Source organism: Physella acuta, unplaced genomic scaffold, assembly GCF_028476545.2.
Source record: "Physella acuta isolate Inbredline_101_S28 unplaced genomic scaffold, ASM2847654v3 ptg000538l, whole genome shotgun sequence".
NCBI lineage: Eukaryota > Metazoa > Mollusca > Gastropoda > Physidae > Physella > Physella acuta.
The window spans coordinates 263931-284018 of record NW_026732057.1 but is presented as its reverse complement, the minus strand read 5'-3'; the positions used below and the strand labels follow the sequence as shown (position 1 = coordinate 284018).

Genomic DNA, 20088 nt, shown 5'->3' with positions numbered 1-20088 from the left:
ATAGCATTGGGGTTTCAATTTCGCTAATTTTTAGCAGAAGAATAATAATTAATAACTTGGATACATTGGCGACATAAATACAATTATTTTTTCTTTATTTTAATTTACTATCTTTTAAATTTGACATCAACATTTCCCAAAACTCTTCCGTGTCCTCATACAACAAACAACGGTGATTCTGGTTTCTGAAATAGGTCACGATCTCTACGGGCCAGATGTTGACCTGAAATTGACCCACAAAAACAGGCACGATGATCCTATCAGAACAATTCATTTCGTGCATGATGGCCAGGTTCATCTCGAGTTCCCGGTTCCTGTCTTCAAAGATATCTCGCGAGAGTAGGATGAGAGTCTTTCTTGTACCGGCAATGGCGCCAGCTATGTTGTTTTGTTGTGGGCCAGCTGGGAAGTCGTCCTCGCCGTTTATAAATGTGACGTGGTTCTCATTTAGCCGAGGAAAGAAGTTCTTTCTCGCAAGTCGAATGTACTCTGGTTCCTGAAAGATTTTCATGGTATTTTTTTTAAATGTTAAAATTATTTAATAATTAAAATATGTTTAAATGAAATTCATGAATAATTTGAGTATAAGTGAAAACATGTAGAAGCATTTTAAAAAACGTACTTTCGACATCTCTATACAACTATCCTATCATAGAAAAGCCCATGTTCGCACTTCTCTCTCGCTCTCTCTATCTATCTATCTATCCATATATATATATCGTTCGTTCTCTTTCTCTTTCCACCGGCTATGAGAACAGTATATTGGAGAACTTAATGATACGGACTTTTTAACGAAATAATATGTTGGTTGTATTAAATGTATAAACTAAATATAATTTGAAAATGAAAATAAAAACAAATGCATTTTCGAATATTAAAACACATTTTTAATTATGCAACCGAAAAAGTGTTTATTGTTGTGGCAAGGAAGCTAAAAACAGACGTCACATGTCACATATTTAAGCTAGAGAAAGCACACAACATTAAAGGCGTCATCTTCCAGTTTTAGAGTGTAATGAATATTTCATTCACATTTGATTTAGATCTAGATCCATATCTACTTACCAACACGTACTTTATGGAATTTATATAATTTTCTCGGATATAAAAATTACTTTAAAAAACAACATAAATACCATTAAACAGACGGGTTTATAATTAAATCATTTACGTCTCTCAATCGGTGTGTGCATATAAAATTGGTATTAATATTTCTAATAGGTATTAGCAGCCAATGTTATTTGAAAAGTGCAAGGATTTTTAGCTTTTTAGTAATTTCTTTGTTTTGTTACCAATATCATTCAACTTGTAGTTGACCAAATGCGTTTTTACCAATAATTATTTAATAAATTATTTTTCTCAAACAATAACCACAGCTCTCAAACATATGAACCGATAAGCATTTAATTTTTTTATATCGAGTTTCATAACATGAAGTTTAAGGGATAGCTTGCAGTTATCGAAAAGAGTGAAGTATAGTGCAAATATATATAAATATGAATTTTGTTATCTGTTTTATTAAGGTAAATATTTTATTGACTAGGATTTAAAATGAAAATGTAATTCTAACTTTCACTAAATAATTCGATTCCCAGAAAGTATTCAACCATATTTTTATTGGATCCGTTTACCACGTGATTACTTAATCAATCCTAAAGCTATTCCTGTGAGTAATTAACAAAACCAATATTGAAATATTTATTTACTTAGAAATGAAACTGGTTAAAGTAAATATTTTCTATATGAACTACCCTCGAATGGAAAGAGACATTTAATAAAAAGAAATCTCTATAACAGAAAAAAAACATTTTATAAAGATCGCTACATATACGATAAAGTTAACTCACTTGTTCATATACTATAAAAACATCTGCAACTGGTTTATACGTCAGAAGAACATCGCCAATGTGAAGTTTCTTTGAACCAATGTAATAGAGGTAAGCAAGTTTCCATCTGTTATAGTAAAACATAGCCCATAACAAGACAGTGGCGAGAACGACAAAAAACGTAACGAGAGTTCCAATGAAAATTTACTGTGAGACACAGCTCTTCATTAACTGCGGGTAGAATGTGGCCAGTTGGTCATGTGATAAGTTGGAGCCGTCAATTGTGGTACAGGTGATGGAATCTACGCTATCAAATATATCTGACTGGGTGATCAGAAGATGGACGAACGACAGGTATTCGCAAGTACACATCAGGGGATTGGATTGGATTCTGATCTTAAATTTTGAGTTCCTGGATTTCAATTGTTTTAAATCTTCACAATTTTTCTCAGAAAATCCACTCAAAAGATTTTTGTTTAAGTCAAGCTCTTCCAATTTCAGAACTCCATTTAAATCGACTTCAAAATGTGTAAGTGAATTTCTTGAGAGATTTAAATATTTTAAATTAATGCTATTCTGAAAGATATTTCTAGATAAGGTTGTTATAGTGTTGCCGCTGATGTTCAGTGTCTCCAATCTGGTCAGTGTTGAGAAAGCTATTCCTGAAATGTCATTGGCCAAAGTCGGACCAAGAACGTTGTCATGTAAAAGAAGTGTCGTCAAATTTGTAAGGTATTTGAAAAATGTTAAACTCATTTTGGTACAATAATTTTTTGATAAATCAAGATGTTGAAGAGTTGGTGGTGCTTTTATGGGCCCTTGCCAGCACCGAGCCATGTTGTTTGAGTAGTCCAAATATCTCAGTACTTTATTATTTTTTACAGTAATAGCAGGGATAGAATATTCTACCTTAAGAGTGCTGACGGAAAAAATTTCAAGGCTAAACGGCAGTGGAAAATAAAAAGTTTCAGATGATTGATCTATTGTTCTGGTATTTGAACCAGCAGTTTCATTTCTATTTCTTAAAATATTGCTGTTATGGTTAGAATCCATATGTTTTGAATTTATTTCACAATCGAAGTCATATATTACATTTGTATTATCTGGCGTTTCTGTGTATTGGAGTTGTAGTGACGCGTCAATAGTTTTTACGCGTCCCAAAGTTAAAATAGCAATAAAGATTTCAAACCTGGCTATTTTATTATTTCTTAGTGACAGATACTCCAGTGTAGGGGGCAGGTCTACAAAGGCAAAAGCATCTACTGTGTAAATTCTGTTGCTCGATATGTCAAGGGATTCCAGTGGTGTATATTTTAAATAACGAAACAATTGTCTTGAAACTGAAGAGAAATAAGGTCCTTCAATGTTTATTTTTGATAAATTTAGCACTTTTATATTAGAATCGTTCAACGATATTGAACCATTTTCAAACCCTGTCAGTAAAAGCATTCGTGTGTTATAGAGATTTAAAAAGATCAGATTTGAAATATTCCTGAAAATAATTGGTGGTAAATATTTTAACTGACAGCCGTTGAGATCTATCGAGAATGGTTTTAGTGACATGATGTTCTCAAAGAAATTGTTAGGTATTGAATAATTGAAGACACAGAACGTTCCTGGTGGGTAGTTATTCATGTGTATTGTCTCTAAATTATGCAAACTTTTGAAGCCAGGCCCAAGCTGGATGGGGTATCCGTCAAGGAAAATTTCCCGAAGATTCGTCAGCTTGGAGAGAGCTTCGTCTGGGTAGGTAGAAAAATCAAACGTTGGGTTGTTGCCTTCTAAATGTATTATCTCTAACTGGTTAAGTCCGATAAATGCTTCCAGCTCAAATGTATTGTTGTAGTATTTCAAATTGTTGCTTTGGAGGGACAGGAATGTCAAGGAATTCAGACCAAAAAATGAATTGTTTAAAATCTGAATAAGATTGTTACGTGATAAATCTAAAACTTTCAGCTGTGAAAGATTTGAAAATATAAACGGCTCAATGAATGTCAAAGTAGTATATGTTATGTGCAGCATTTCTAATTTTGCTTGATTTGAAAATATGCAAGCATTCTCCAGTGTTTTAATCTTATTATACGACAAACTTAAACTTTTCAAATTCGAGAGCTCTTTGAAATCATAGCATGTAATGTTTGAGATGAGGTTGTTTTGTAAATCCAATGCGGTCACTTGCGGTGGAATGTCTGGAATATTCTGTAACCCTCTGTTGGAACATGTTACACTAAATTCATGTTTGTTGATATCCTCTGCGCAATTGCAAGGAAAAGGACACAATGACATCATTGGTTTTTTGTCTTGTCTGATATTCTTATGGATATTTTCTCTAGTTTCTTTTTCTGACGATTGAATTGGTGAAATAATTATAAACAAGAGAACCATAGAGCAGATAATACTGTTTAAGGGAGCCAACATCTTTACTTGTAGATTTAACCTATATCAAATAAAAATATACCATCAGGATTAAAATGAATGAGTTGTATTTTTCTATTTATAAGAAAAAGACTATTATGTAATCAACATAAATTAGTTAAATTTTAAATAAACAATGCGTTCAATACTATTTTAAGTCGCTATATAAACTTTTTGATTATATAATAACCTTACACTTCATAACAAATGTGTAAATCAGAAAAGTAGGCTACATGTATAATATCTACGCCTATTTTCTTTTATGCCTATTTACTTTAAACAAATTTTTAAATCAGAAAAGTGGGCCAAATTTAAAATATTTATGCATATTTACTTTTATGATAAAATTTTGAACAAGATTTAATTTGAACAATGTGATATTTAAATAACTTTACACTGAATTATTAATAAAATACAAATAAAATTAAAATAATTCCTTTAGAAACATTAAATTAGCGATAAGTTAATATTTTCCTCATTAAATTAAGCTCTTGTGTCAATATCACACATTTATATAATTATTTTTAATATTCGTTATCCAAAAAAAATAGACTTTACATTTACTTACGTAAATCTGTGTGTAAAAATCATGTTCTGTATTTTAGATAAACGAAAGTTCTATGTAAGGCGTTTGTTTATATATGGCTACTGTCATAGGTATAATATAGTTTCGCCAATTTAACGTTTATGGCAAGAGATATTAACATTCTTATATTGATTTTAATAAAATCAGAATATAAAAGACAGATATAAAGCCTGGTTGGAATTCCTTTCCGTATTTAGGAACACTTTCTTTTATATCTTTCATTGATTTTTTCTAATGTTAGTCACCCGTGACAAAAATTAATCTGTTTTTAATGTTTATCGGTTCGTGGTAGTAGCGTCAGAAAGCGGTGGCCGAATGCACATTCAGAAACGTGAGACGTCTTTAAGTTGGGCGACATTACATTGAAATATTTAAAATGTACATAAAATACAGTGAATAAAGTAATAGCAGAAAATTTAAAAATTATATAGCAGGCGACACCCAATCTATAAATTGCAACACTTTCAATTGAGTTGCCGTACTGGTTGATACCTGATATGATGTCTTCTATTAGTGGCTCCTATTTGTTGTTGTTGTCTAAATCAAAGTTGTAAGAGTTTTAAAAAATATCTTTAAACTAGAATTGTGTCTAATATTTTAAATTGTTCTAAAAAAACCAGCCATCTATCCCCTCTCCAGGGGTACAAATGCCCCTGCTTTCTGTTTTCTTTATTTTATTTTTATTTTGTGATATTGACCTTGAACTAGACTTGTTTTACAAGTCGAACCATGTTCACGTTGTTTTTTACGAGTGTACAAAAATCACAAAGATTTATGTCATGGCTCAATGCGTTGTCGGAACGGCCTTTATAATTTTGCGCAGTATGCAAAAACTCTTTGTTATTCCATTTCCTGCGTTAGGTTATTTGGAGCGTGTACTTCGGGGGTTCTAAATTTTTGGTATAATGTACATCTGCTGTTAATTAAAATTATTCTAATTCATGTGTGTAATGTAATAATATGTGTTAAAATAAGTGAACACAATCAGAGCTATTACTTAAGTAAACTAAGCTATAGTATCAATTAGCACATTGAGATAAATTAGCAACGCGTGAATGGATAGTATCCGTGGGACAGCCACCGAAGTTCGGACTTGAATCCCAAATATAAAATGTACCTCTGAGAAACATACAGTGAAAATAACTATGGACTTTCTGAGGCAGAGGTCTTAACCATTTGGCACCACTAGGCACTGGGCTATCATCAAAGTACAATGTCTATATAGTTATAATTGTACATTGTGAGCTTTCGTTAACGAAGTAAGAACATAACCACAGATACGATGTGCATTACAAAAAGCTAAAATTCGCAATTATTTATAAGACTCCGCACGGTAAAATGAGTACTTAGCTTTGTTAGGTTTTACCCGCGCAATCAGTTTGAATATCAAGATTGTGTTAGATCAAGGATAGTAGTTTTATTTAGCTGAATGTTATCACAATTTTAAGTAAAGAGTAACTTGGATTAATTGGCAACATGTATATATTAGGTAGTTTAAAAAGAACTAATCACATTTTCTACGTATTATAATATATCAATTGACTCAACATTTCCAATTACACTAGCAATAAATATTGCTTTTCATTTCAAACTCCACTTACAATAAATATTTTTCTTCATTTCGTTTTATTATCTTTTAAATTTAACATCAACATTTTCCAAAACTCCTCCGTGTCCTCATACAACAAACAACGGTGATTCTGGTTTCTGATGTAGGTCACAATTTCCACGGGCCAGGTGTTGCCCTGAAAGTGACCCACAAAAACAGGCACGATGATCCTATCAAAACAATTCATTTCGTGCATGATGGCCAGGTTCATCTCGAGTTCCCGGTTCCTGTCTTCAAAGATATCTCGCGAGAGTAGGATGAGAGTCTTTCTTGTACCGGCAATGGCGCCAGCGATGTTGTTTTGTTGTGGGCCAGCTGGGAAGTCGTCCTCGCCGTTTATAAATGTGACGTGGTTCTCATTTAGCCGAGGAAAGAAGTTCTTTCTCGCAAGTCGAATGTACTCTGGTTCCTATAAAAATAGTCATGGTATTTTTTTTAAATCTTCAATAACATAAACATTAAGGATTTATTAGAAATTATAATAAAGGACTTTGTTGGTTACACGGGCCGTAACAATATGTTTGTTTTTTATCCACACACTCAATGTTATTAATTTCTATTTAAACTATACACCGGTCTTAGAAAATTGTTTGCTTTTTCAATTCCACTTAAGAATAGAATTTATAATACATATTTACACAAATATATTTTTATTACTGGTACATTTGAACGGATCATAGAACTCTAAGAAGTAAGTTAAACCAATAACTTAAGGTTTTATTTTAAGACAATGTATAGGCCTACTAACAGAATGTATATACTTCAAAAAAAGTTAAAATTATTTAATAATTAAAATGTTTTTAAACTGAAATTGATCAAAATTTGTGTCTACGTGAAATCATATGTAGAAGCATTTTAAATAAACTTACTTTCGACATCTCTAATCAACTATCCCAATATATAAAAGCTCATATGCGCATTTCTCTTTCTTTCTCTCTCTGTCCGCAGTATATAAGCTCAGTGTATTCAGTGATATATAGAAAACTTAATGATTTGGACTTTTGTTGAAAATAATATTTTGGATGTATTAATTGTATAAACTAAATATTATTTAAAGTAAGAAAATAAAAATAAAGGCACATTCAAATGTAGAAACACATTTTTAATTATGAACAATTGTGTAATTTTAAGCAAGTGACGGTCTTTGGCAAGAGATATCAACGTTTTTAAATTGATTTTGATGTACTCAGAATATAAAAGACTTTTAATATTTGTTAAACATACATAATGCATGAACGGGCTAAAGACTGATTGGAATACCTTAATGTATTTTTTTATCACTTTCCTTTTTGTTCTTTATTGATTTTTCGACGATCGTTCGATAATGTTACCGTACGCTAAAATAGAGCACACACAAAAATGTAATGGTGTCTATAAATGCTAGTCGTCGGTTCATTGGTTCGATAAACAAATACTTTCGAATTGTAATAATGAAGCTGCAGTTGTGCTTGCTGTTCTAACGTTAAATGGATAGTTTTTGTTTGCATATTATCCAATCGTAAAAGAGGCCTTGTTCATTTTATTACTATTCTGCATTACTTAGCTTTTGTATTTTAAGCTAAACTGGTTAATCAATATATATATATATATATATATATATATATATATATATATATATATATATATATATATATATATATATATATATATATATATATATATATATATATATATATAAAATTCTCTTCTGGGAGACGCTAGAAAACAAGCTGCAAGCGCATCCTTTCAGTCCCCTCTCTTTCTCCCTATCTCTATCACTGCCACCCCCACCCCCACATGGTCTGGTGAGCTGTGACACGCCAATCGTAGAGCCGGGTTTAGTGACGGCTATTAGGGGCAAATAATTTAGTTTGAAACGATTTTAAACTTACAGGAGGTAACTAAGAGGAGGCTGCTTTCACGGGGGGGGGGGTGTAGGGTCGGGGTTAGGGGAAAGGGGGGGGGGGGGGTTAGTGTTTTAAAGCAAATATTTTCAGTGGCAGCATTGGTACTGTCGAATTCACAAATTATGAATTACTGAAAAGTAGAAAATAAAACAACTAAATAGCGGCGTATGATACGCCGCGGGTCGGCTCGTATATATATATATAATTCTCTACGTGAACACCACCATGACGCAAGCCGACTGTCTAACCCTCCTCCCGCCCCCTCCCACGATCTCCAGACACGCGCAACAGACCATATCGCTATCTCCCTCACCATTCTGGTGATCTGTGGTTTACGCCGAATAGAGCCGGGTCGAATTAGTGACGGCTATTAGGGGCAGATATTTAGTTTTTAAACTATTTGAAACTAAGGGGAGGTAACAAGTTCTGTTTCATCTTTTCATTGTTGTCTGTAAACTGTCGTCACGGACGGCTGCTTTCACGGAGGGGGGGGGGGGGGTAGTGTCGAATTCACAAATTATGAATTTCTGAAAAGTAGAAAAAAAAATTTTTAAATTGCTCGTATGCAACGCCGCGGGTCGGTCGTTATGAAATATTTGTATACCTGCATATTTTTAATTATCGGCCAGAAAATCTTATGAATGTTTTACGTTTTAAAAGTAGTTAAAATATAACAAAGGACTTATTATATTTATTTTTTATTTTAAAAAAAACATTTTTCTCTCTAAATTTTAATGCTCTTTAAAAAATTATTCTAAATTTCGATTTTCGAGTAAACGAAGGGTTGTTTTAAAATGCTCTAAATTAAAATGTAACGTGAATAGTTTTTATGCCATATAGTAGTAAATGTTAAATGTAAAAAGAAATGAGCTTCTGCTTTTATTAAAGGAAGTGGGTCAAACGGGGTCGTATTGTTGCGGCATTGGTTTATATATCAATGGGATATCCCCAATGTGAAGTTTCTTTGATCCAATATAATGAAAATAAGCAAACTTCCATCTGTTGTAGTTAAATATGGCCGACAACAAGACAGTGGATTTCGCTGATGGATGTATATCTATATTAGATTTGCAGTTTAGAGTAGTTACACATATATCAAGTCAAGACCTCACATAGAATTCCCAAGACGAAAAAAAGACAGACCAAGAAAATAGAAATACTTGAAGGCTATAACCTGATTGAGGACCCAGTGCAAGAAAGATGGAGACAGTTATTTTAGCTCACAATTACGATGGCCGGAATACTTGTGTTAAAGGCTTATATCATCGCTTGAGTCGTCTATAATTGTCACTTGACATCGCATTCGTAGGGGAGGGGTGGGGGAGTAGTTTGGAATTTGTTAAGAGTCCAAAAAGTGCTTCGTCATACTTTATGAATTTTAATAATTAGTTTGTCACCAGAGTTTCTTCCAGGCATCTCTTCGGGGGGGCCAAGCCCCCCCCCCCCCCCCGAAAAATTTTTACCGCCCCCCCCCCCCCCCCCCCGAACGAAATGAAATTTATATAATTTATATAGAAAATATATACTTTTAACAGTGTCCGCCCCCCGAAGAAAGTTTACCGCCCCCCCCCCGAAGATTTCAAGTGCCCCCCCCCCCCGGAGAAAAATGTCTGGAAGAAACACTGTTTGTCACTGACGTTTAGTAGTTATTTTGCATCACAAAAGAGGTTTTTGTGCTGTTTTATTTTATTTAACATTTTTCAATATACCTAGTTTAATTTTAGAAATTAATCGCTCTTTGCGAGAATGTTTGCAATTTAGGGAGAGAGGTAGGTTGAAGAGACATGTCATTTCATGGGGGTGTGTGGCTTTTTCCGACAATGGGAAGGAGAATAAAAATAGTCACAAAAAAAAACAAGACGATTTATGAAGTCAAAAATATTGTGTTCCCTTCGGAAAAACCCCGAAAAGCGGTTAAAACTGACCATGGGGACAACTAACTAAAATATTCAGGTTTTTATTGATTTCATAACAAGGAACACAATATTGCAGTTAAGAATTTATTTACAGTGTAACTAGATCTAAATTTAATCTGCTAGAAGATCGGCCAGGTCACCGCGTCTCATCTTCTGATAAAAAATGTCAGCTAGATATTTCTTTGTGTATAAATCAGGACATTTTTCTTTGAATTTTCTTAAAATTTGATAATTGAATTCTGAAAGTTCTCCTGAATCTTCTTTCAACTGTTCCAAGAAAGCGTCATCAAATCCAAGGTATCTGCCCAAATCCATAGAAGAGCTCTTTCTGCCTATTTGATCTTTTATGTTCATTAGCTGATCCTGAGTTGGGGGATCCTGCGACACTGAAAAACCATAATAAGTCCTTTTAAAAATGTTTTGCTACAACTAACATTAACAGTGAGTACAATACCACGTTGTGATTTATTCTTCCCTGTCAAGGTACTTAAAAGATTACCATACTTACAATAGGGTGCTTACGATTTAATTTTAATTTTGGATGTCGGTAATAAACAGAACTAACCTAAAATAATTAAATACTCTAGTAAAATATTAAACCTGTAGATAATAGACACATTTTTAAAACTCACTGTACTTTTATTAACAACCATTGTAAAAATTTAACTCAGCTGAACTTAAGCTGAAGTATAAGACAGAAGCGTAGAAAGTGGGGGGGGGGGGGGGTACATATATCCCTGAATGCCAACCCTAGAGGGCACCAAAATGGGTTGAAAAAAAAATTAAAAGCTTATTTTAGCTGCATTTTTGCATCATAAATTAAAAAAATATATGGGGGGGGGGGGCGCTAAATTGAAAGTTTGTCCCGGGCGCAGATAGGGTCGCTACTGCTCTGGTATAACACATCTGGCAACTTCAAAATCTGAAGTTATGTTATAGATTTAGTTATTTTTACCTGACAGTGGACGTTTGGGTTCTTTTGTTCTACTTGTTTTATTCCAGTCATCAGCGTAATTGTTGACTACCATTGTTGCTCCTGGTCCATTTACAACGTTTGTTGCATGGTTTATAATTGTCCATGATAAACTACCTGGAAAAAGAAAAACACATACCCATCTAATTTTTTTACATAGATTCTAGAGTGCAGGCTCTAAATAAACAGTTTAACAACCAATGGCTAAACTAGAAAAAAAGGGCCACCCCTCAAAACAAAATTGTGGGCCCCTATATATAAATATAAATATATATATATATATATATATATATATATTGAAAATCTGTGTGTCTCATTTTATGTCTGCTCTAATGTTTCCCATCTGCAAGCTGGTTGAAAGTATTTGAAACATGAAATCTTGCTAAGTGTTATGGTTTTTTGTGTTGTTTATTTCTGTTGTTTTTTTTTTTTTTTATTTAAATAAATTCCTTTTTATGCTATGTCATTCTTTAGTATGTATATTATTTTTTAAAAATAGTTATAAGAAGTAATTGCTTTTTGATTTGCTTAGTTCTAAACTATTAAAAGGAGCTTATGGGCACCTCTATTTGACTGTTTAAAAAAGGGAAATGAGTTATGGAAGTGGTTTGAGCATTTGCCTATATTTCATACTACAGCTCATGTGCATGTAGATTTTTTTTTCTTTTATGCAACAGCAATATTGCTTTTTTGGTCCGATTTTTATCCCCTGAACTGCCTTACACCCCCCCTCCCCCTTTGTAATAAACTTGTTTTTAAAAGAAACACACATATTGCTCCTAATACATTATGCTACCATGTGGATAATAATTAAGTTTAAAAGTTATACAATAAAGCTTTTTTTTAATTTTATCAGAATAATTCTGTAATTAACGTGTTTATAAGCTTGACATATTTAAACATATTTATATATATTGACATGGATTTAAATGGATTTGACCTAAACAAAATGTATATGTCCAAAATTTTAACATCATCATTTTGTATATGAGGGGCATAATACCAGAAACCAAATATAACATTTATGGCTGATTATTCAAGTTTTCTGCACATAGAGTTCACCCTATATGTTCATAATAGCTTTTTTATGTGTGTTAAGAGCTGATAACTTACTGTCATTATGTTGTGAATATTTCTTAAAAACCATATCAGTCAGTAACTTTTTAGCTGTGGGCCTTTTAGCAGGATTTTTGTCTGTCATCTGTTGCACAATCGTTGCCATCTGGAGAAAAATAAGTTGCAGCTGACTGCTTTATTTTATAAAGGCTAAAACATATAAATTTAATCAGATAATTAAGTTAATTACTTCTAGTATTTGTTTGGCATTGCAATACTGGCAGACTCAAAACAAATAGGCCTGCTACTGTACTATTCTACAAACAATTTTTTTTACTAAAACCAAGTAACTTCTGCAACTGTTCCTGTTATTGCAACAAATTAAAAAAAAAAAGACTTACCCTTGGTTCAGGAAAGCCAACAAGGTTAACTGCACCTCCATCTCTGACAGAATTAAAGACCCTTTCTTTCAAATTTTCCTCATCAGGGTAAGGAAACGACCTACAGAGCTCTAAAAAGACTAGGCCAGTAGAAAATATATCCACTTTGGTGTCATACTGGCCTTTATTAAGCTGGGGAAAAAAACTCCATCAATCATTACCATGTAGGGCCTATAAAAAGAATAGATAGAATACATATTGGAAATTATTACCAAATAATATTTTCATAGACAAGTATTTTTTTTCAGAAGGGTGATTAATAACCAATTTTAAATTGTTTTAAATTATTAAAATGGCCTTTATTTATTGTAGGTCAGACAAAACTGCTGAATCTCTTTCCAACTACAACAAAGATGACATTTCAAGACACAAACGAGTAGTCTTGAGACTCAGAACAGGCCGCAATAGAATGAGGACATACATGTTCCAGAAAATGAAATCTGATTTCAGAAATATGTGCATTTGTGGTAGAAATCTCTATATTGCCCAACATGTAAACTACTACAAGATTGTATTTCACATTATCAGATTCAGTCTAGACTCTGGCCCCAGAAAACCCCAGTCACAGAAAAGTTGCATGGGGAGAGGGGGCATGCTGAGAGAGACAAGTGTGGAGTTTGTCTTTAATGTCTATAACATGTTTCATAACCTCCAACCTTACATTTAATAGAAAAGAAGAAGAAAATCATCAACATTTCAATTCTCTGTTTTACTTTTAAAAAGTGTACCATTTTAATCTATCCAAATAATAGTTCTCACTAAAAAAAATGCATGGACAAATTTGCAAAAAGAATTGCAAACAGTAAAATTTAGCATTCGCATAATTCCACACACCATAAATTTTAAATGCTGCACACACAAAAATGGACAAACCAAAATTTTCACACACCGGAATTTTTTTATTACCATACTTCTAAAAGATAACAGATTCTTTTCAAGGGCATTAATAGATTATTTAAAGGGCTTCCTTTCTTCAGTTGATTGATTTACTCACTCTATAATATGATAGAGTGGATACATTTGAAATTACAAATGACTTCTTAGATATTAGTTTTATAATTTCTACATTATTTTAGTAGTACAACTTAGTTTAAAAATAAACCTTATACTTAGACATGGAGTACATACTATCCTATTCAATTGTTTAATTTTGTTTAGTGCATTCTTATTTCTTTGGCACTTTAATTAGTCACCCCAAAAAAACACTAAATCTGATACAAAATGATTTAGGAAAATAGCTGAAGCAATTTGTTGTTTTTTTTTAAGTTTTTTCTTTAAGTCCAATTGGTCTGTTATTTTACTATATAAAAAATTCTTAATCGATATAGTGCTATAAAATACACAATCTACAAAAGAATTAATGTTGTTACAAAAAAAGGCACTTTGATCTCCTAGATTAAAATATATCAGTACTAAGAATCAAATGTTTATAAAATATAAACATATAGGCTAATACTAAAATTTATATCAGTACTGGCACTAAAGAGTTTAAATTTCCCCCACCCCCTTTCCCCTGGAGAAAAATGTCTCAAAGAAACCCTTCAGGAAAAGATATCAGTTACTTGTTCTGTGGAGTCTACAGTCTTAAGGAACAAAGATCAGCATACCTGTTCTGGGCTCATGTAAAGCTTAGTGCCCTGCAGAGCTGTATGCTGATTGGCTGCTTGATTTGAATGGCTCTCATGTTCAAACGAATCATCATGGCATGTAGCCAATCCAAAATCTCCAATTTTTAGCTTGCCATTGGCAATCAAGATGTTGCCAGGCTGAATAAAGTGTTTAATTAGCTTTTTAATAAATTTGGTTACTAAATGAAGTGACAGAAAGTTGTAAATAAAATACTATTCTTATAGTTATAAGCCTTTTGTAATATTGTAAAATATTTTAAAGCATGTCATCGTGTTGTCTAGTATTCTTTTAACTTACTTTGACATCTCTGTGAATTATTCCCTGGCCATGGATGTAACTGAGAGCTTCCAAAATCTCTTTACAGAAAGGTAAGACTTTAACTGGAGGGCGTGGTCCAGCATTGTCCGCAAGCCAGGTACTTAATGTTCCTGCTTGGCATAATTCCATTTGTATAAACAAAAATGGCTGCTGGTTTACTACTTCATCCCAAACTGTATGATAGCGTACTATTCCAATGTGTTGCAGTTTTGCCAGACTTTGCACTTCTCTTAAATATTTTCCCTCAGACGGTGCCTTTTCACTGTAAATAAAAACAATTAAAATTAGCTAAGGAGGCATGTGATGTTTATCTTTCTAAGATAAATTTTCTCTTTCTGCTTTGATGAGCTCCAGCTCTTAAATTTATATAGCAAGCTTTAGTGTTTGAAGCAACTTCAATCAGTTTTTTTTTTCATAAAATCTGTGCCCCCTCACCTCAGGATGAAAAAATGTAAAATTTATTCAGCCAGTCTCCTTGTCCTACCCCCCCCCCCCCCCCCACACACACACACACTCACACACCCAGCTGAAGAAAAAAAATGTTGGAAGGAAAAAACTTGCTTCAATTAAGAGCATTATTTGTATTAAAAGAGCTTTAAATACTCAAGGTGCAGTAAGAATTTACCTTTTCGGGAGCTTAATTTTTTTAATGGCATAGAACTGTTTATCTTGTTTATGCCTGGCTCGTACCACTTCTCCACAACTGCCTGAGCCGATTGTGTCGCAATATTCAAATTTCTTTTCAAACCTAAGGTAAACATAATAGCAAAGAAATACAGTTTATTTTTAAGGTGAACATAATAAGTATTAATGAGCCTTAGGTGTTATCATTGATAGATAATAAAACTAAAACTGTATGAAACAGTTAATTTATGAGAAAATATAAGATTTTATACAATATTCAATAAAACCTACAATTTTATTAAATACGAGAAAAATGGCCCGTTGAGGAAGGATACACCGGGCGCTAGGTTGATAGTGCTGTCTCTTTTCTCTAAACTAAAACCAACCCACCCCCCCACAAACACCACCCCCACCCCCACCCCTCCCACCCCCACCCACCCCACACACCACCCCCCAACCCCACCCCCACCCACCCCCCCCCCCCCACCCCCAAAAAAACATGTCTACCGTCCCATTCAACGAAATATAATTATATACTTTTTCCAGTGTCCGTCCCCTCCCCGAAAATTCTACCCCCCGCCCCCGAAAATTTCAAGTACCCCACCCCTCTCCGGGGAGGAAAAAGTCTGAAAGAAACACTGGTGTCGCGCTTAGCCATTACGCGAAGAATTGCATTAAAGAAATTGCGAGAAAACCACTTTTTAGATTAGACACATTAATTAGGCGGTAATTTTATTATAGAGTATCGATGAAGAAATTTCTTTTGAGTTGGGGGGGGGGGGGGGGCTCAGACGTTCTTGCGCGTGGGGTGGGGCTTCGCCCCTACCCGAAGAATTGTATGCAAGAAACTCTTCACGCAAACCATTTAGATTAGACAACATTTCCTTTTTATTCAATGTTTACGCGATAATCAATGACGTCATTATATTACTGTGTGCACTTTCCGCCTTGAGATTATTTTCAACTCTATGCTAAATGTGTCGACGTCATACTTCGTTTTTCGAATTACTATGCAGGTTTTTAATTTGCTTGTGTTTTCTCTAGAGCGTTCTTGTCAGACAGAGCGTTCTTGTCAGATAGATAGACAGACAGCGAAACTATAAGTATTATAATTCAGAGTCACAATTATCTATTATTAATTAATAATATTAATAATTTAAGGCCTCATTGTCAAAAATTTGGGTTGTAACAACATATCTCCATCAGAAATCAGTTAACGGATCAACCTAACATTGTAAAGTATATGCAGAAAAATGTCAATAATGCAAACTTTTGCTTAGGATAAAAATTTTAATATCACAATTACTTCTTAATAATATTATTTAGTTGGATATAAAGTATTATAAAGAATAAGTGATTTTGGAGGTTTTAACCCTCTAAAATGTAACCCACGTTAAAGGAAAACTGTGTTGACTTGCTTTTTTTATTTCAATTTGCATTTTACTACAAAAATCTTAGTGAGACTTACTTTGAAGTATAAATTACTTTTCTACAAATTAAAATTCTAAAATGGATTTTAAAATACTATGTTAAAAAATGAAACATGGTTTTTCCAAATTACACAACTAGACATGTTGGGTATGTTAATTCAAATGTTAAGATTAAAATTTAGATCAATAATATTAGTTAAGGGAATGGGATTTGTGTGAATAATAACAAGAAATAGCTGCCTGGTGCAAATGCAATAAATTGTGTAAGCTCACTCGACTCCCATTTCTGGATTGGTTTCACAAAAGCTGTTTTGTCCAATTCTAGAACCCTGCAGAAAAATTGAATAAGAAAAGTCAATATTATGCAATATGAAAAGTGTGGGATTTAAAACCAAATTTGTACTATTTGTATCCTTACCCATGCCTACAGAACAATCCCCTTACATTGGGGTCAAACAGTAACTATATATTTCATGTTGTTTTTTTTTCAACACAATATTTGCCTTTTTTTTCAATAGAATTTACTGTTCATTTAACTGCATATTTTATAACTTTTTTTTTATTTGAATTACTTATTTTACAATGTCTTCTAATCATGGTATAATAATAATATTTTACAGAAACTCTGTTTATTCTGTTAGTTACATCTTACAAAAACCTACACTGCTTATTTAATGAACTAGATCTATATGAATTCTATAAGTAGAAATATTTTTTTTTATTGAAAATCAAAAGTCTTTATTCTGTTTTAAATTCAATCCATTTTTTAGGCTAAATAAAAAAAAAACGTTTTTGCTTCAGAAAATTATTGTATTTATTGTTTAGACTGTTGGGTTAGGAGACATCAGGGTGATCACTGTATAAAATTGTATTAACAATTTCACTCTTGTCTTGTGTTCACCTGATTGATAACTGATAAACATAAGATGATAAACTGCAAAATATTACAGTTATTTATGCATACAATTTTGTAATTTTTCAAATTCAAATTAATTAGTTGTGCATAACAAAAAACATGTACATACCGATGTATATGAAGATAGTGTAAACTCAGGCAAAGCATCAGCTTGTACACTTTCAGCTTTAGCATCAGTCTCTATGTTTGCCATCTCTGGCTTCTGCTTCACTGTCTGCCAACTTTTAGTGCAATGTGCTGTTAACAATAAAGAAAATGTTAGGGAACAAAAACATTGATAATGATGGTTAATGTTTTATTCCTGTGACTTAAATTATTTCACACAAATTAATGGATATGATTAAAAAAAATTTTATAAAAATCGGTATATATATTATATAGGCTTTATATTAGTTCACACATATATATATATATATATATATATATATATATATATATATATATATATATATATATATATATATATCTAGGCCTAAATACTAAATACAAATAGTACATAATACTAAATATAAACTATATATCATGAGTATTCCTTACTTACTTGATATGATATTGAATATCTAATATTTATTTTAGCCTTTTTTCACTTTCAAAATCAACTAGCTAAAATAGAATCTACTTTAATTTAATTTAGAATATTTTATTCAAGCTTATTTTCTAATTTTAAAATTTTCCAAAGAGCCACTAAACTAAAACTTTTAATTAATTTATTCAATTTTATCGACGGACAGGTCTAAATAATAAATAATTACCCCCAAGTTATAGATCTAGATCTACATCAAGTAAGATCAAAATATTACTTAGATCTATGTTTAAAGTTTTACTTTACCTCAACACACAATTGAAACAAAGAGCACAATGCCTAGATCTAGATCTGAATATATAACGGATTACCACAGCATGACATCACTATTTGTATTTCCTGAAAATATGAACTCACACCTTTAGTTAGTTGTGGGCTATAAATAAAAAATAAAATAAGCAAGGGCTGTTCGACGTTTGATGTCAGCGGGGCTATTTCACGGTTCAAACCACTGTTTAGTTGGGTTTTTGTTTTTTATACAACGCTGTGCCTTCTTAGAACAGAGACTTAGATTAATGTTGCGATTTAGTTTGAGTAATAAGTTGGTCTGTAGGCCTATATAAAATAAAAAAGAATTTCCGTACAACATACGTGAGAATCCCCTATTTGATAACAACCATATCATTCAGGGTATTTCCACAATGTGAACATTATAATTTTCATTATATTGTACGAGCCGGCCCGCACAGCGTAACATGCGCTGCTATTTAGTTGTTTTATTTTCTACTCCACAGTAATTCATAATTTGTGAATTCGACACTACTAATGCAGCGACTGTAAATATTTTGCTTTAAAACATTATTATTGACAATGAAAAGATCAAACAGAACCATTTCAAATCGTTTAAAAACTAAATTATCTACCCCTAATAGCCGTCACTAATTCGAACCGGCTGTACGATTGTAAACATTCGGCGTGAACCACAGCTCACCAGACTGGTGGGGGTCAGTGTTTCTTCCAGACTTTTTTCTCCGGGGGCGGAGGGGGGGGGGGACACTGTTAAAAGTATATATTTTCTATAGAAATTGCATTTCGTTCGGCGTGGGGGGTGGGGGTGGTAGACTTGATGCCTTGAAGAAACTGGTGTGGGTGAGGTGGTAGCGATATGGTCTGTTGGGCATGCCTGGGGAGCGAGGGAGGGGGCGGGAGGAGGGTTAGAGAGTCGGCTTGCGTGGTGGTGGTGTCCAGCATGGTTGGGCGATGTAGAGAAGTGTATATATAGAAGACAAGAGATCGTGCATCTACTATTTAATTAAACAAAAACGGGACGTGCCCCCCCCCCGTCATAACGTTATATATTTCCATAGGCCACCCCACATCATAGCCCTCCCCCCCCCCTTTCATTCCCCCACACCAACAAACATAATGATGCAATTTTAGGCTATTTAAATAGGCTAAAGCCTACTACAATTTTTAAATATAAATCACATCATTTTAGAGAGAGAATGGATTGCTACATACTCGTTAAAATTTGCATCTTTTTTACGCTAATTATCTTACATTCTGTGTCAGAGAAGTGTAAGTTTAGACATTTTTATTCCGGCGAGGGGGGGGGGGGTGAAACTTTCGGGTTGGGGATGGCGGCGCACTAAAATTTTCGAAGGGGGTAGTTGAGGGGAACAATGGTTTAAAAGTATTTATTTTCTCTTTAAATTGTGTTGCTTTTTTTCTATTTCATCTCCCTCTAAAGAGATGCTTGGAAGACATTTGAATTTGGTACAGTCCCATTGGTTGTTGTTCTGGTAGTGATTGTTCACAATACACGATAGACAAACAATAAGCTGTTGTGGTTAAACTTGTGAGTTCCCCATTTATTAACTTAAGGATTTTAAGTGGCCGTGCATACAGTGTTTCTTCCAGACTTTTTTCTCCGGGGCGGGG

The 20088-nt window shown here is 33.2% G+C and overlaps 3 protein-coding genes across 4 annotated transcripts; all 3 read right to left on the bottom strand.

The window, feature by feature from the left end:
• Positions 1-77: 77 nt before the first annotated feature.
• On the bottom strand, positions 78-2166 carry LOC131945886 (uncharacterized). Its single transcript, XM_059306503.1, has 2 exons — positions 1848-2166; positions 78-496 (listed from the first exon to the last, which is right to left on the bottom strand). The coding sequence occupies exons 1-2, from the start codon at positions 1968-1970 to the stop codon at positions 95-97; spliced, it is 525 nt and encodes a 174-aa protein (XP_059162486.1). The 5' UTR covers positions 1971-2166; the 3' UTR covers positions 78-94.
• Positions 2031-4244, bottom strand: LOC131945854 (toll-like receptor 4). Its single transcript, XM_059306467.1, has one exon. It carries the CDS (start codon positions 4242-4244, stop codon positions 2031-2033), a length of 2214 nt encoding a protein of 737 aa, XP_059162450.1.
• Positions 4245-6560: 2316 nt separating this feature from the next.
• LOC131945889 (interferon-induced, double-stranded RNA-activated protein kinase) lies at positions 6561-18710 on the bottom strand. 2 transcript variants are annotated; one of them, XM_059306511.1, is made up of 10 exons: positions 18454-18710; positions 17734-17861; positions 16982-17037; positions 15280-15402; positions 14634-14916; positions 14315-14473; positions 12669-12839; positions 12325-12433; positions 11194-11328; positions 6561-6845 (listed from the first exon to the last, which is right to left on the bottom strand). In XM_059306511.1, the coding sequence occupies exons 2-10, from the start codon at positions 17815-17817 to the stop codon at positions 6793-6795; spliced, it is 1173 nt and encodes a 390-aa protein (XP_059162494.1). In that variant the 5' UTR covers positions 17818-17861; positions 18454-18710; the 3' UTR covers positions 6561-6792. The 2 variants fall into 2 exon arrangements, with proteins under 2 accessions (XP_059162494.1, XP_059162493.1); XM_059306510.1 differs by lacking the exon at positions 6561-6845 and adding an exon at positions 10315-10624 and having other exon boundaries at positions 18454-18708.
• Between the last annotated feature and the right edge of the window lie 1378 nt (positions 18711-20088).

Bases quoted from the DNA above. Each gene is read 5' to 3' on its own strand.
- LOC131945886 (XM_059306503.1), bottom strand. From the start codon at position 1,970: ATGTTTTACTATAACAGATGGAAACTTGCTTACCTCTATTACATTGGT. The intron at 497-1,847 runs GTGAGTTAACTT...AAAATCTTTCAG, and splicing joins TTTTTATAGTATATGAACAA to GAACCAGAGTACATTCGACT.
- LOC131945854 (XM_059306467.1), bottom strand. From the start codon at position 4,244: ATGTTGGCTCCCTTAAACAGTATTATCTGCTCTATGGTTCTCTTGTTT.
- LOC131945889 (XM_059306510.1), bottom strand. From the start codon at position 17,817: ATGGCAAACATAGAGACTGATGCTAAAGCTGAAAGTGTACAAGCTGAT. The intron at 14,917-15,279 runs GTAAATTCTTAC...TTTTATTTACAG, and splicing joins AAAATTAAGCTCCCGAAAAG to TGAAAAGGCACCGTCTGAGG. The intron at 12,434-12,668 runs GTAAGTCTTTTT...ATTTTTCTCCAG, and splicing joins TTGGCTTTCCTGAACCAAGG to ATGGCAACGATTGTGCAACA.